General features: G+C 34.9%; 1 protein-coding gene across 2 annotated transcripts in view; it reads right to left on the bottom strand.

Moving 5' to 3' along the window:
* Positions 1-17,601, bottom strand: part of Zdhhc2 (zinc finger DHHC-type palmitoyltransferase 2) — a 69,124-nt gene that overhangs the window by 17,508 nt on the left and 34,015 nt on the right. For both annotated transcript variants that reach the window (XM_048791820.1, XM_048791818.1), the window contains exons 2-4: positions 7,352-7,472; positions 5,627-5,696; positions 4,682-4,714 (exon numbers count right to left, since the gene is read on the bottom strand). In XM_048791820.1, the coding sequence (XP_048647777.1) occupies positions 4,682-4,714; positions 5,627-5,696; positions 7,352-7,361 (113 nt within the window). In that variant the 5' untranslated portion in view covers positions 7,362-7,472. The remainder of the gene's footprint in view (positions 1-4,681; positions 4,715-5,626; positions 5,697-7,351; positions 7,473-17,601) is intronic.

Below are 17,601 nucleotides of genomic sequence, written 5' to 3'. Positions count from 1 at the left end.
CCAATATTGGGGGGGGGGGTATGAGGGGATGGGAGGAATTGAGGAACTTAAGATAGGACAAAGGGGAGGGAGGGGAAGGGAGTGGGCATGGGGGTAGGAAAGACAATGGAATGAGTTAGACATCATTACCCTAAGTACATGTATGAAGACACAAATGATGTGAAAAAACTTTGTGTACAACAAGTGACTTGAAAAATTGTGCTCTATATGTGTAACATAAAATGAACTGCATTCTACCATTGTGTATAACAAATTAGAATAAATAAATAATTTAATTTTAAAAAAAGATTTTTTTCCTTTGCATAGAGATCACAGCATTATGGGATAACCTCAAGTAGATGTGATAGAATAGATCTGTTAAATTGGCTGAAATCATTGCTTTCTGAGTTAGCTCAGTGTTATCTGACATATTGAACCTATTTCATAGAGCATATACATATTGTTTCCTCTCCTCAAATGTCCTTGTTCTCACTTGAGTGTTAGCAAAATAATCTTTCTATTGACTTTAGTAATAAATTGAAAACTTCCTTGTTCCAGATTTTAAAAATGAAACTATGTTCACATGAAAAATGGTTATATTTTCTACCTCAAAAATATAAGGTAGGGCTGAGGTTGTAGCTCAGTGGTAGAGTGCTTGCCTCGCATGTCTGAGGCACTGGGTTTGATCCTTAGCACCACATAAAAATAAATAAAATAAAGATACTGTGTCCTTCCACAACTAAAAAAAGAGAGAGAGAATTAAAGAAATATATAAGGTAAAGGAAGCAGCATTAAATTTATTAATTTGCATTGTATATAATCTATAGTTCTATATGGGGAAGGAATTCATAAGGATATCCAAAACTCTGGATGCACATTGTATACAGTTGTATTTGCAGCTCTAGAGATTCCAGTGGGAATCCAAATTGCTGAGATGGCTTTTCATGGCATCAGAATAAAAAAGTGGCAAGAAGTAACACTGGTAATATTCTGTACAGTCTAACTGTAATTTGTTTCGAAAGGATACAGGATATTGCACTTGCTTACTTGTGCTGGTTTCAAGAGGAAAAAAAAAGGGTAGGTGAAGGTGAAGACTCTGGACAATGTTGGCGTCACCTATGACTCTTGTGGCCTGGGGGAATTAGAAGGAAGGGACAGATTGCTTCCCTTCCTATAAGAATGTAAGAAGCAGCTTTCAGAGTAAATGATGAAGAGCATTTGTATTCATAGAAATAAAATGATTTTGATCACAGATTTTATAATACCCAATTTGGCTTCCTTTAACTTCTATTAAGAGTAATTTGCATGTCAGAGGTAGGAAACATGGCAGAAGCTCAGTAAAGAAAGACCAAGCATTTTAGAGTTTGAAATGTTTCTAGGGAGTTTTATGTGTATGTTACTAGAAGAAATAGAGTAATCATGTTTATTTTTGAATAATACTTTCCTCTTATGACAGACAGTTTTGGGCTAGACATTTTAACTGCCTACTGGTATGCAGACTCAGATGGAAAAGGAAAAGAACCCAGTCCAAGTCTGAGCCTCCTCCATCTGGAAAAGGAATGACTTCACATGAAGAAACAACATGTTCTGGGTAAATATCCCTCTTAGGCTATAAGCACAGCTGTTGGCTCTGTTCAGGGCAATTGTTTTTCTGAGAACAGAAAACAGAACACAATTTATTAGGAAGAATGCGGCCTTTCAAGTCCAAAAACTATGTGACTTTGAGCCCACGTTTCAAGTTTCCCGAGTCTTACTTTCTTTCCCTTTAAAATGGGACAAATCATACTTCTGTTTGTTGTTGTAAGGATGACAGATTATACATATGGTCTCTAGAATACAGTAGGTGCTCAATAAATTAAAGCTAAAATCATTTACTTTTATTTATGTTACCTAATTTGGGGCAAGTATGTGAAAGTATTATTAATATAATTAAATTTTACACTAAAAGAAAAAATTTCCCTAATAGAAAGCTAGTAAAGCTAATACTAGAGAAACTTATTTTTAGTTAAAATAATGAGCTTGAGATTGATTCCCTGAATCCTGATGGATAACTTTAACTGGCCAGAGCTGATATGCTGAAATCATTGAAAAACTGAGAGCCACTGGTTAATATTTCAGATGCTCAAAGTTCATAGGTACTAAAGTTCAAATCCACATACAAGACCGCTCTAAAAATGGTCTTCCCACAGTCTGGGAATATCCTAATGTAATCATATAATGGCTTTTTAAAAACATTTTCAGGATATTTTAACTGAAAGAAAATAAACCATATTTAGTCTACAATACAGTCAGTTGTGTTTTTAAAAATGAGGGAGGGAGGGGCTGGGGTTGTGGCTCAATGGTAGAGCACTTGCCTAGCATGTGTGAGGCACTGGGCTCGATTCTCAGCACCACATATAAATAAAATAAAGGTCCGCCAACAACTAATAAAAATATTTTTTTAAAAAAAAATGAGGGAGGAATGCCCCTGCCTACATACAGACCTGTGGTTCTCTGTGAATAGGGGAAAGAGGGGATAGAAGAACATGTTCACCGCTTTTATTTTTTAATTAAGAACCGTAAAAATGAGTAAGAGTGTGTGTGTGTGTGTGTGTGTGTGTGTGTGTGTGTGTTTGTTTTAGGTGGTGGGGATTCAACCTAGAGCCTTGTATATGCTAAGTATGTGCTTTACCCCGGAGCTACACACCCAGCCCTACAAATTTTTTAATTTAAATTTTTAATTTCAATTCTTTAAAAAAGTTGACTGCTCCATTCAGCTGCCATCCAATGAATATCAGGCCCTTGGCATCAAACCCTTCACAACTGGCATGGCTATTGCTTTCTTCAAGGGAATGCCAGAGCTGAGACGGTGGGGGGAGGTAGGGGCTGCAGATGGGAAGAAATAGTGCATGAGGCAGTCAGGTCATTAAACTTCTTCCACATTGCCATTAAAGGATGAATGCAAGACAGTATGCAGATATGAAATGTGAGCCTATTTTTAAAAACTCCGAAGTCTTTTGCCTGTTTCCCTTCACTTATTTAATAGGATCTGTCAAAATTTGAAAGATTGTCCAATTATCCTATAAGTTTCTTATTCAGTCAAATTAATTGCAGGTTTAGAAAGATTGACATAATGGCAAATCGTTATTTTCTATTTTTATAATTTTGAGAGTATAGCAAGGACATAGCAAACTTTATAGGTAGGTACTGGTCTGGAATGAATCCTGATTATCTTCACCTCTCTGTTCATTATCATCTTAATCTTCTATTACATTGGAAAAATCAGAATCAATTTTATGACCCAATTATTTTGACCACTGCTAAATATATTGAGAATCCACAGCAATTCAAAATGGAGAGTGCTTAGTATGGTTTCCCTAAAAGTAGGCCCTAAGTTAACACCTTTGATATAGTTTGAGACAAAGAAGGGAGAGGATTTGGGATATCGTTTAGTGGTAGAGCACCTGCCTAGTATGTGCAGGGCCCTGGGATGGAACCCCAGCCCAAGAAAAAAAAGCGGGGGCTAGAGGGGAGGGAGAACGGCCCACTAAACAGTATTACTGGACAGGCCTCATTGGTTGAGGGTGGCCCTGGGGCTATTAATTCTCTGGCACTTCTGGACTGCCTAGCCTGTGGGCTGAACAAACCTATTCAGGTAGAAGAGAGCCCTCTGATGGAGAAGCAAAGAAACACAGGTGCCTGAGGTGGGGGGCTGTCTGCAGCATGGAAACTGTCCTCTACAGGTGTGATGAACTCACAGTGGGTCCTGGGGATGTGAATGGGGCATTGACAACCTCTGCTATGGTGAGGGCAAAGAGGAATAAAAGGAGGATTAAGAAAACTTGTAATTGAAACTACTGGATGGGGGAACACTTGCTGAGAGAGAAAAAGAATGGGGAGCAAAAAAAAAAAAAGAATGCAAATGCAAATTAGTACAAATGGGGTTATTTACAGAAATTTTTCTTTAAGAAGACAGCTATTCTTATAGGAGTTGACTAGACTTAACATTTGAAAGAAGGATATCTAAGTGAAGGAAAGGAAGAGATATGCTGGTGAGAAATCTACAAGACTATGAACCCTACATTCCCTATTTCCTGCTGCGAAGAGAAACATTCTCTTTTATTTAAAACAAGTCTCATGTAGACTTGTGGCGATGTATATATTTCCTGTGGCATCACCCCTGAAAGAAGACAAGTCTGTGGAATAAGTATGACTAAGGTCTAAATCCAACCTGGCTGGCAACCTTGGCCTGGCTGTCAGAGGTCTGTGCGCACTGAGGTGAAAATTATAGGAAAATATAGAAAAATCATAGAAAATCAACCTTCATCAGATATTTCAAATAGATCTCTAATAAGTAACCTAACTTTATAACTTAGAAATATTAGAAAACATTAGTAAATTCCAAGTGGAATATCTTATTTAAACAGCTCTGTGCTTTTCTGTATTTGCCATCCTATTCCTCAATACCAAGTTTCATTTAAAATAATGGATAAAGCTTTAGGGATTTAATTCTTCATTAGACATCTGCATGAGGTATTATTAACAGTATTATGTATAATTAATGGGCAAATCTTTGTATACACTTCTGGAAAATATTTTAGAATTTCTGTGTTTATGTATGTGCATACAAATTTCATTTGTAAAAATGTTTAAATAGAGAAATAATTCAATTTATAAAAATGTATAAGAGACCTAAGCCTACTTAAGTACAGAGCCTACTCACCATGGACAATGATGATCCATCTTCAAAATACATCTAAAAAAACAAAACACAAAAGCCCACACCCCACAAGTTTTTAAATCACATTGTCATAAAAGGAAAATTTAAAGCATCATTTCATTTATGGCAAGTAAAATACTGCAAAATTACTTATATAAAAAGTAACAGCAAAAGTCCTTATCAAAAATAAACACTAGAGCTGATTTTAGTTGCAATATAATAACAGAACTATAATCTTTTTAATTATTATTTGTTTTTGAGATGAGGCCTCCCTATGCTGACCACCTGAGCTGTGAACTTGAGTTCCTCCTGCCTCAGCCTCCTACGTAGTTGAGACTAAAGGCATACCAACATTCCTCACTTAATAATAGTACTTGAATTTAAAATATATATGTGCTTTAAGATGTAAATCAAATCATTTTATAAAAACAATATGATATATAACATACAACTACCTCATGCTTAAAAAAGTTCAAAATGTCAACAGACTTATGGACAGTCTAGATAAAATCTTCTCTTGAATATTAATATTAAATCATTAATATTAAATAATTAATATTTAATCTAAATAATTAATATTAATCATTACGTCAAATCATACTGTTTGTGTAGTACAGTAAATACATAACATTTGTCTGTTATAAAGTCGAGTGAGTTATTTTAATAAAGAGAGAAAATGCTCACAGAAGTACTTACTAAATTGAATTAGTCAAGTCAGAACTGCTAGAAATCAAGCACCTTAAGTCATCAAGAACAGGGTTGAGGGAAGGGGACAAGTGACTGTGGCCCTAAGCCACATAGGTATTAATGCAAATGATTATACCAATTATATTTCCTAATAATGATCTGAGAAGCATAAATAAGGAAAAAAGGTGATAATCTGGAAAACAGCATAAATACTAAATGAAAAGGCCAGATATTTTAGAAGCAAAAAAAAGGTTTCCTTACTTATCACAGACGGAACAGTGATGGCAACGATCTGGTTTTATAAGTTGGCATCTGTCACAATATCGGATTGCTAAGAACAAAAAGCTCCACTTAGTCTTAGATTTAACACAGAATTGAATGTACAATTAAATGGCTTTTATCATCTCTCCAAATTTAAATTCTAACTGAATTTAAATTTGGTAAAAAGAAGATATTCAACTCTTGTATAAGTATAAAAAAAATGAGTAGTTGAGCCTATAGTCAGAGTTCTCTGGAGAGGTTTACCAAGAAGAAAGGATCTTTTTGGAAAACTTTTCTGAGGTGTTTTACATTGTCAGTAGTCACAGGAAGGCTCACAAAGGGCACAGATGTGTCCATTTCTATTAAGGTAGATAGTCTCCTTCAATTAAATGAATTTACTTCCTGTGCATAACAGGGTGAGAAGATACAAACGCAGAAACATGTTTGAGAAATTGATAAACTCCATTAGTTGCTTAATTGGGAAAGACATCATGTCTCTGTTGGGCAGTATACAAGATTAGAAGTGAGTACTGGATGGGCTGGGTTTGTGGCTCAGTGGTAGAGCGCTCACCTGGCATGTGTGAGGCACTGGGTTCAATCCTCAGCACCACATAAAAATAAATAAAATAAAGGTACTATGTTCTCTACCACTTTAAAAAAAAAGGTTTTATATAAAAATAAAAAAGAAGAAGTGAGTACTGGAAGAAGTACTTCCAATAGAGAATTCTAGTTCTTGTAACTGAAGCCCTCATCTTTTCTTCTATAATACAGATATCAAAGACAATTATGGATAATTGATGTGGAGATGCCATCTCAGTACAGAAGCATCTTACAGGATACACTTGAGGAAGAAAACAGGATAAAAATTGTGTGCGAGACTTCAATTATTCATTTGTGATTCTGAAGTAAGTTAGAAACAAATATAAATAATGTAAGAATATTAATGAAATACCTCATATTCTTTTTTCCGTACTAAATCTTTAAAACCCATTGTGTATTTTATGTTTATTTAAAGCACATCTCAACTTGGACTAGCCATATCTGGACTACTCAACAGCCAAGTGGGCTAGCAGTTATGATAATGGGAAGCACAGGTCTAACGTTATAAACAAATCTCTGGGTAAGTCTTGGTGGGCAAGTATCAATGGTTCATGTGTGTCAGTTTTTAAAACAATTGTTTAATTAGATGTGAAATTACCTTAAAAATCTGACCCAAGGAAAAGATGTATTTAGTTGTATTTGTAAAAAAAATTTTGTTTAAATATTAAGGATGAATAAAGAAACTGTACCAATATCTAAATTATGTCTTACGTGATTTATATAATCAGCTTTAAATTTATAAAAAGTGCATGTGAAGTTATTAATTTTATATTCAACTTAGATACTGCTCCCTTAAGTACTAATAGGAAAGTCCATAATTGAAACTTTAAAAAATACTTCTTTTAGGAATACTCCTAAAAGATTTTAGCAGCTCTTACATCTTCACTGAGTCACAACTAAGTAAACATAAACAGAATTAGAGTCAATTCTGATTTAGTTGAGATCTCTGCACCACCGTATTCATGTTTCCATTCTGTTTTATTGAATTATACAGAAACCTTTTACAGCAATCCAAGAAATAATTATCTTGAATGTTTGACAGTTTCAAGTACATACATTCTTCATAACAGTCACCACAGTGCATCATTTGGATATTGTTCCAAGACACTCATTATCCACACTGACCTCCAGACATAGTCCTAGTGTAGATGGGAAGATCTTTGGCTGCTCGCCTAAGAACTTCCTGATGGGCTTCTCCTCTTGGCTCTCTCTCCAACAAGTCTTTTTCTGCATAAGAGAGATGGAACTGTGGAATAAATTTACATTTTAATCAGTATTTTTGAAGGAATGATGAAATATTGGTCTATTCCACTATACCCAAAGGCACTTATAAAATATTAATGGTACATAGTATATTCAGAGAAGTAATAGAGTTTCAAACCTGGAAAAGTCTGTTAACCTCAAGGATCACTGCTTTATGCATCTAAAAAAAGTATAATAATCATATCTACATTTTCAGGTGTTTGGGAAACTCAAAAGGAATAGAATATATAAAGTACTTATAAGTTGTAGCATTCTATCCAAATACTAATTATATAATAGATACGGTAAATACATATGGCTCAATAGGTAAATTTTTCATTTGGATACCATTAGGAACAAAAGTAGAAACAAATCAATCAAGCATATTTTCTCATTTAAGTGAGTTTTAACTTAGGGATAATCATCACACAACATCTCTAGTCAAAATTGGCCCAACTAATTAAAAAACACTTTTTTAAGAAAACTTATTTTATTTGGTAATCACGCAAACACCAAAAAAAAAGTTTAAAAGTCTACTATATGAACTTTCATAAACATATTTCAAGAGATGCAAACAAGGATAATCACAGCATCATTGTTTGAAATGTAAAAAACTAAATACCACCCTGTGTCCATCAAAAGGATAATGGATACATAAACTAGGATAGGATACATTCAAAATACTGTTGGCATTTAATGATTAATGGACAACAACTATTCAAACAAAGGACTGAATTTCAACATATTACTGAAGACAGCAACAACAACCCAGCTTACAGAACATACACAGAGCAACTCCTTCCCTAAAAAACTTTAAAATCAGCAAGCTAAACAACTTACATAATATTAAAGATACATGTATATGTGATAAAATTATAAAGAAAAGGGAATAATTAATAAAATGCAGAGCAGTTGTTATTTCTTGAGCATACTGAGAAATACCAGAAGTAATACAGGTGGTATGGAAAATATGACTGAGTGATTGCTAGGTGTTTTCATTTTATTATTCTTCAAATTGTATACTACATTACTTTTTTGTATGTATAACACATCTTATAAATTTTTTAAAAGAGATTAAGTATTTTAAAGAATGAAAAATAGGTCACGGTGTTTGAGCCTATATCTTTATCCTCAGAGAAATAAACTTAAAAATCTTTGTTCACCAGTTGACAATTCTATCAAAGTTACTTTAAAGATAGAAATAAATCTCCAGCTTTCAAATATAAATACATTTTAATATTTTTCATGTATGCATAAACCTTTCAATCGAATCACAAAATTTCAGACCCATTAAGGTGAAACAAAATACAATGTTTTCTCCAAGTATAAAATTTACATACTAAGAGTTCTAAATAACTACAAAATACTAGTATTAAGCTAATAGAATGTAAGTTAGGCTTCTTGTAAGTTTCTAATATATTTGAGAGAACTATTCTCTAGGTTAATTAGTCTTCCTGTTATAAGTTGAAAGCATTCGCTTACCTGTCAATTAACTTCAGAGTGTTTCAAATTCAACTAGTCCTTCAAATGAACACAAACAAGTAAAGGCCACATGTTTTAGGAAGGCTTAGCATGCCCCTTCTATCAGCTGCTCTTCATGAGTTTGCTATCTTAATTATTCAGCTTTTTAAAAATGGCGTATGTTTAGACACTCTTCTGGTTGCTAGAATCTGTAAACGAGGGTGGCTGTGAGCAGTGTGGACTATGGAAGACCAGATGTGTGTCTTGAGGCTGATCCTAGAGGCTGGCAGAGAAGCAGCAGATCTAATATCTTGGAATCCAAGAGAACATTGGGAACCACCTTTCCAACAGGTGGGAAACTGTCTTCCAATTGGATAACGAATCCCTAGATTCATTCCGTTATTTTCAAAGCGACTGAAAAAATAACTCTGATGGGAAGCTAATGGTATGAAAATGTTGTCAGCCTTCAGACCTTCACAAAATTCAAGAACTGAGAAAGATTCAAGTTGTTTACTCATCTATCACATGTGATCATCTTCATTTACCAAAAGATTCACCAGATTTTCTTTCTCCCTTAAAGATTCTATGTTGGGTACCATGTAAATGGCACTACTTTGAAATTAAAAATTGAAAGTGCTATTAACTGTCTTTAGAGAATTGAAACGCAGACATACTAATGGTCTTAATAGAACTGTTTGCGCCTATTTGGCATATGAGGCATAGCACCATATGATGTTGTAAGGATGCAATGATAAGAAAAAAATTTTAAATGGTAGGCAGGGTTGCAAGGCTGGTTCAACATACAGAAATCAATAAGCGTAATACATCACATGAATAGACTTAAAGACAAGAATCACATTATTATCTCAAGAGATGCTGAGAAAGATTTGACAAAATTTAGCACCTCTTCATGTTCAAAACACTAGAAAAATGAGGGATAGTAGGCCCATACCTCAACATTGTAAAAGCTATCTATGCGAAGCCCAAGGCCAACATCATTGTAAGTAGAGAAAACTAAAAACTGGAACAAGACAGGGGTGCCCTCTTTCACTACTTCTACTCAACATAGTTCTTGAAACTAGCTAGATCAGACAGACAAAAAAAATTAAAGGGATACGCATAGGAAAAGAACTCAAACTATCACTATTTGCTGATGACATGCTTCTATATATAGAAGATCAAAAAAATTCCAACAGAAAACTTCTAGAATAAATGAATTCAGCAAAATATCAGGATATAAAATCAATACCCATAAATCAAATGCATTTCCATTCATAAGCATTGAATCCACTGCAAGAGAAATTAGGAAAACCACTGCATTCAAAATAGCCTCAAAAAAAATCTATCAACATATATATCAAAAAAGTGTTCATCATCTCTAGCAATTAGAGAAATGCAAATCAAACTAAGATTTCATCTCACTCCAGTCAGAATGGCAATTATCAAGAATACAAGCTATAATAACTGTTGGCGAGGACATGGGGAAAAAGGTACACTCATACATTGCTGGTGGGACTGCAAATTGGTGCAACCACTCTAGGAAGCAGTAAGGAGATACCTCAGAAAACTTGGAATGGATTCACCACTTGACCCAGCTATCACACGCCTCAGTTTATACCCAAAGGACTTAAAATTAGCATATTGCAGTGAAGCAGCCACATTAATGTTTATAGCAGCTTAATTCATAATAGCTAAAATATTGAACCAACCTAGATGCTCTTCAACAAATGAACAGAGAAAGAAAATGTGGTACAGATACACAACGGAATATTATTCACCCTTAAAGAACAATGAAATTATGTCATTTGCAGGTAAATGGATGGAACTAGAGAATATCATGCTAAGTGAAATAAGCCAATACCCAAAAACCAGAGGCCTAATGTTTTCTCTGATAAGCTGATGCTGATCAATAGTGGGTTGGGCGGGGGGGATAGGAAAGAATGAGGAACTTTGGTTTGTGTAGAGGGGAATGAGGGTAGAGGTGGGATTGTGGGGATGGGAAGGTCAGTAAAATGAGACAGACATTATTACCCTATATACATGTCTGATTACACTACTGGAATGACTCTGCATCATGTACAGCCAGAGGAATGAGAAGTTGTGTTCCATTTGTGTACAATATGCCAAAATGCATTCTGCTATAAAATAAACAAATTTTCCAAAAGGATAGGGTCTTTTCAGAGAAAGTATCTATCAACTTTGTACAAGCCGATTTCTCTGCCTAGAATACTATTTCTCATGCTTCTTGTATAGACAGCTCCTTCACTTTTGCAGGTTTCTACCTAAATGTCTCCTTCTCAAAGAACTTCTGTGATTCACTTAATTGGGAGGTAACCTGACCATTCTGTCCCATGTGTTATACTTTCCACAGGTCCTTATGTGCCATACTGCAGTTTAAAATTATTTCATTTGTTCATTTGTCCTTCACCTCTCTCTCCCACAAGAATTTGACTCTACAAGGCCAGGCAGGGATCAAGACCTGGCACACAGTAAGTACTCCATTATAACTGTGGAAAGGACAAAAGAGCAAATATCAGTAGGGCCAAGTCAGACCACTGCATGTCAAGGAAAAAGTTATTTTATATCCTTGTCCTCACCTTTTCATACTCAAACCATGATTCTCATTACTAAGGCACAGACATATTATATTCCTTTCCCATTTCTAAACCTAATGTAAAACCTGCTATTGTATGTTATTTTGGTAAAAGACCGAAAAATAGTCAAATGGATTGAAATCATCAACATGACCTTCATTTTTTAGTTTCTGGACCCTTTTCACCTTAGAGGAAAGTTCTGGGGAGTGCTAGAACTGGAAGATTCCTTACTATGTTTAACATTCTTAATAAATAAACACCGTGGCCAGGCTTGGTGGTGGTACATGCCTATAATTGCAAGTTCAAAGCCAGCCTCAGCAACTTAACAAGGCCCTAAGCAACTACTGAAACCCTGTCTCTAAATAAAATATAAAAAAGGGCTGGGGATGTGGCTCAGTCGTTAATCACCCCTGGATTCAATCCCCAGAATCAAAACACACACAAAACACAGCAACCTGGATCTGCACCAAGAAATAAAATACAGATTGGTACAACTGCTATTAATATAACAGGAAGTCAAAAGATACACCCTGGAATACACCAAATAAATGCACTCTGATGCAAAGGCATATCACATCACAGATTTTAACAAAGAGGCTGTTTATAGATCTCTGAAGGAACAGAACATCTCTTAGGATGGAACAGGTAACTAACTTCCAGATGTGACAGTTCTTGACACTATTGTTTAAATAGTTTCATTTTTTTGGAGCACTTTAGATTTGTAGAAAAATTGAGAAAACTGAAAATTCCTTATACTCCCTTGTGAAGTTTCTTATATTGTTAATATCTTACTTTTTAGTATGGTGCATTTGATACATTAATGAACCAAAATTGATACATTGTTAACTAAAGTTTAGCATAATTTATTTGTATTTCCTCAGTGTTTTAATCTTTTTTCTGTTTTAGGATCTCACCCAGGATACCACAGTATTTTCGTCATATTTCCTTGAGTCCCTTCTAGCTGGAATAATTTCTCAGGTTTTCCTTTTTTATTTTTTCACCTTGACAGTTTTGAGTATGACTCTTCAGGTATTTTGTGGGGAGTCCATCTATTGCAATCCATCTGAAGTTTTTCTTTTGTGGAAAAAAAAAATATTTTTCATGATTCATTTGGGGCTATGGAGTATATGAATTATACAGTATAGGAGACAGAGGTAAAGGGCAATTCTCATCATGTCCTATCAAGGGCACACACTGCCACCTCGACTCATCAGTGTTGATGTTAAATCCAGTCATCTGATTGAGAAATCTTCTGGCAGGTCTCTTGACTGTAAAGTTACTATTTCCCCCCTTTCTATCCTGTACTCTTTGGGAGAAATTTACCACATGAAGCTCATATTTAAGAAGTGGGGATTTTATTCCTCCCCTCCTTAAGGCAAAGTATTTGTATAAATATTTAGAATTATTCTATGCAACAGCTATTTCTCGTCTACCTCTTCATTCATTTATTGACATAAAAAATCTCATTAATGTTTTACTTTGGGTTTTAATCCAACACTATTTTATTTTTCCAGATTTACTAAATTTGCTCAAATTATTCCACCTTTGTCAACAGGAGTCCCATTAGTGGGCTGTGGTCCTTCTGACATGTCCCCATCAATTTTTCTTCTGTATTTTCTGGCACTTCAAGATACCCCAACCATCTTGGGTTCCTGCCATAGTCCAAAAATCAGTGATTTCTCCAACGATCCTGCCTTTCTTTTACTGGAAAACATTATTAGAAATCAAGATCTGAATTCATACATAGTTTTCAGGTTAAAGGAGAGTATAATTTTAAAAGAATTTATAAATTAAGAAAACCAAGATCTAATAAAAAGAAACAGAAAACTCATGGAACTGTATTTCTTTGTTTACTTACTCTATTATACTTAGGATGAATATACAACATCACTAGTTTCTAAAATGTACAAATTAAGACATAAAACATTTTTGCCTATTAAATGTGCAACAAAGGGTTTTCTTGATAACATGAAAAGCCAAGAGTCTGATAAAACTGGTCATATCATACATTGCTACAATACTTTGGGGAAACAATTTGGCAAATGACTTAACATTTCCTTGATCTAGTAATTCTACTTTTGAGGATTTTTATCAAGAAAGTAATTCAAAATGTGGGTACATATGTAAAAACATGTTAATAATTATGTATAATGTGAAAAGTTTGAATTAGCCTAAAAATCCAAGATGGGATATGACTAAATAATTACATATTTCAATGAGAATATTATGCTGTTTAAAATGGCAGTAAACCAGTGATGAACAATTATGTGAAAAAGCATAACAGATATACTCCACACAAAAATAATTAGAATGAAATTCAAAATATAAAGTGGTTGAATTAGTGTGGACATATTTTCCTTTTTATTTTTGTCTAGTTTCCATTTTCAAAATATAATTTAGTATGGTTATATTGGGAGAAAATCTTATGAGAGAAAAAAACTATGATCAATTTAATAATCTTGCTATGAAAAAGAAAATTTTGATTCAGATGTTCCAGATTTCTTAATCCTCTCTACAATCACAAGAAAATATTAACATTATTTTCTTATATTACCTCTTCTCCTACATTTTTGGTGCAACTTTTCAAAAAAATTTTAGCATGTGAGAGTACTTTATTGGTCAATTACAGTCCAGGACCCTCATTTTACAAGTGAAGGATTTCCAACTGCTGATAAATTAAAAGGCATTGTATTTTAATGGAATAATCCAAGAATATTTACCACCTAACATAGGTTCTTTTCTTTCAAACCGTAGTCTCCAAAATTTTTTGACCATGTATTCCTATCCATAAGAAATAATATGAGATTTCACTGCTAATATGTGAATATTTCTTTCTTAATACTTGTACTGCCAAAAATATATTACATACCTTAAAAAGAAAACTTAATAAAAAATAGAAACAATAACATATAAGCAGAAATTTCTCTATTTTTTCCCAATGCTTCAGTTGATGTCCTGGGCACACCCACACCACTTTGATATCTACTTTCCATACCAAATGTTATTGCTTGGATACAAGGTATTCAGTGGAAAGCTCATGCGGGAATAACCAGAGGTGAAATGATTAGATTATGAGAACTGTAACCTCATCAGTAGATGAATACATTTGATAGATTAATAATTTGAATGGACTACTGGCTGGTAACTGTAGATTAATGGGGGTATGGCTGGAGGAGGCAGATCACTGTGTCATGCCCTTAGGAATTGTATTTTGTCTCTGGCTCCTTGCTCTATTTCCTAACTGCCATAAACTCAGTTTTCTTCTACTACACCCTTCCACCATGATGTTCTGCTTCATTTCAAACTCAAGGCAATGGAGTTGGCCAACTTTGAACCAAACCTCTGAAACTATGGGCCCCAAATAAACTTTTCTTTGTCTAAGAGTTGCCTCTTATCAGGTCTTTTGGTCACAACAACAAAAAATGAACATGTCAGAACACAGTGGAGAGAAAACAGTGTGGCCTTAATAGCCAAAAGAACTTTGATTTGAATCTTAGCTCTGCCACACATTTTAGCACTAGATGCCTTCAGAATATTAATGATTGCAGCCAATGGCTCCATCTGTAAAATGGTAACAAATAATATCTACCACATACAGTTGTCTGAATTGAATAAGGCATATATCTTTTGTAGGAAAACAAATTTCCCAATGATGTCTGGTAGAGTTATGAATTCACTGTCATCAATTTTGATTGTTCTTTCAATAAAGAGATTTTTTTTTATCTTCAGCATTTCTGTATCATTTCACTTTTCCACTCTTTCCAACTACCTTTTCAAATCTTACCTGTACCCCTAACCTCAATCAACCCACCCCTTCTTCATTTTTAAAATATCTTTATTTTTTTATTTATTTATTTTTATGTGGTGCTGAGGGCCTCATGCATTGGAGGCAAGTGCTTTACTACTGAGTACAACCCCATCTCTCCCCTTTTTTTAGCTGATACTCTCACATATAATTTTAGGGAGAAATTAGAAGTCACCTCAACTTCCTGCCAAAGCTATAAACATAAGTGTACATTTATATATTAACTTTCCCCCTACTTTCTTTTAATCACTTTGAGTATCTCTTATAGGTCAGACATTGCTGTAGGCCTAGGTGATGGGGTAGTGAAGACAGTAGATAAAGTTCATGCCCTTGTAGGACTTACATTCTAGTGATGGTACAAAAAAGCAATAAAGGAATAGAATATAAAGGGGTAAATGCTATGGAGACAAATATAGCTAGGTAGGTACAGGGAATTGCAGGGACAGGAAATTTGCTATTTTTACATTGAATAATCACGGAAACCCTTGGTGATAAGGATACCATTAGAGTTAAGGCATGAAGAAAGTGAAGGTCTTGGCTACACAGTTTCATGTGGGAAGAGTATTCCAAATCAAGAGGAAATAGATTCCAAGGCTGGTGAAGGAGGGACATGCTTAGCATGAAAGCCCATGTGGCTGGAACAGCACTGAAGACGGACAAGTAGGTCAGAGAGGTGATGTGGGCCAGACCACAGAAAGCCTTTTAGGTCACAATGGGGAACTAGATTTTTTTTACTCTGAGCAAGGTGAGTCATCACAGGGAAGTTGTGAACAGAAGAATGATATGATCTCAGAGACAAAGAGAATAGCCAAGGATGATTCTAAGATTTTTGGCCTTAGCAACTGGAAGATGAATTTGTCATTACTGAGATGGGAAAACTTCAGAAATAGGAGGACTGGGAAATGAGGTGGAAACAGGGAGTTTGGTTTCAGTTATGTTGAATGAAATTTTATCAGCTGTCAAATAGGTAGCTGTCAATGACTCTGGAGTTTAGAAAAAAGGACCAGGCATTAATGTACTGAATTGAGAGCCATAACAGTGGGAAACTCACAAAATTAAAATAAATTATTAATGGAATAAATGTGGATATATAGAAAAATAGTTCCAGAAATTGAGTTCTGGAATGATTTAATGCTCTAGAGGTCCAAGAGATAATGAGCAAAGGAGACTGAGAAGGAACTGTTAGTATTGGTGAAAACATGAACTCTTTATGCAAAAAAAGGGGAGGGGGGTAAGAATATTCTAGACAGAAAATACTGCTGTGGTGTACACAGGGAACTACATGAAGTTAAGAACAATAAGAATATAGAATAAGAAGCCAGAAAAAGAGAAGCATCTTTGCTGCTAAGCAAGGGAGACTGCATGCCCCAATCCCCACCCCCAAATTATGTGGACAGTCATAGAATAGACTCAAGCAGTACAAAATGTTAAATTTCTTTTCATATGGAACCCTCCAGCTTTAGTGTGGAAGATAACATTGTGCAGAGTTCGGGAAGGGAATGTAGGTAAAACTGAAACAGTATAACATGGAGACCATATATCTTGGACAAGGGAGATGATTGACAGCCTGAATTAGGGCAATGATAGAGAAAGAGAGATGAGAGAGAGAGAGAGAGAGAGAGAGAGAGAGAGAGAAGAGAGAAGAGAGAAGAGAGAAGAGAGAAGAGAGAAGAGAGAAAGAGAGAAAGAGAGAGAGAGAAAGAAAGAAAATTAAAAACAAAAACCACAATTATGTGCATACAATTAATGGTATGACTGGACTAGAATGCTTTTATATATTGCCTTTTCTTCTTCTTTTACTCTCCACTTCTTTTCCTTTCCCCGCCTCTTTTTTCCTTTCATACAGTATTTAGTTCTTTCCCATTGTTTATATTCCCCCCATCCTGGCCTTAGTTGTAGGTTTGAAGGAAAATGCCGACTTCCATCATAAGTAGCCTCATCCACTTTGGAGGTTTGTCTACAACCTCTTTACTGATAACTCCCAAATCTCTTTTTGAACTCTCCTCTGAGTTTCAAACTTTAGGATCTCCCTGCCAAACACAGCTCCTTGATCTATCAGCCACAGAACACACAAGTCATCACCTTCTCCTTCTTTAAGCCATGACTCATCTGTTTTTCTGTCAGTTAATACCATTGCTATCTACAGGGTCCTTCAGACAGAAGCTTGGCAGAGCCATATCCAAATTCTCCATCTTCCCAACCCTCCCTCAGCACCCAAGTCCTCCTGATATCCCCTCTGCCTTTTTTTTTTTTTTTTTAATTTTCTTTCTTTC

This window comes from Marmota marmota, unplaced genomic scaffold (genome assembly GCF_001458135.2).
Source record: "Marmota marmota marmota unplaced genomic scaffold, marMar, whole genome shotgun sequence".
Taxonomy (NCBI): Eukaryota; Metazoa; Chordata; class Mammalia; order Rodentia; family Sciuridae; genus Marmota; species Marmota marmota.
This window is presented reverse-complemented; position numbering and strand designations above follow the sequence as displayed.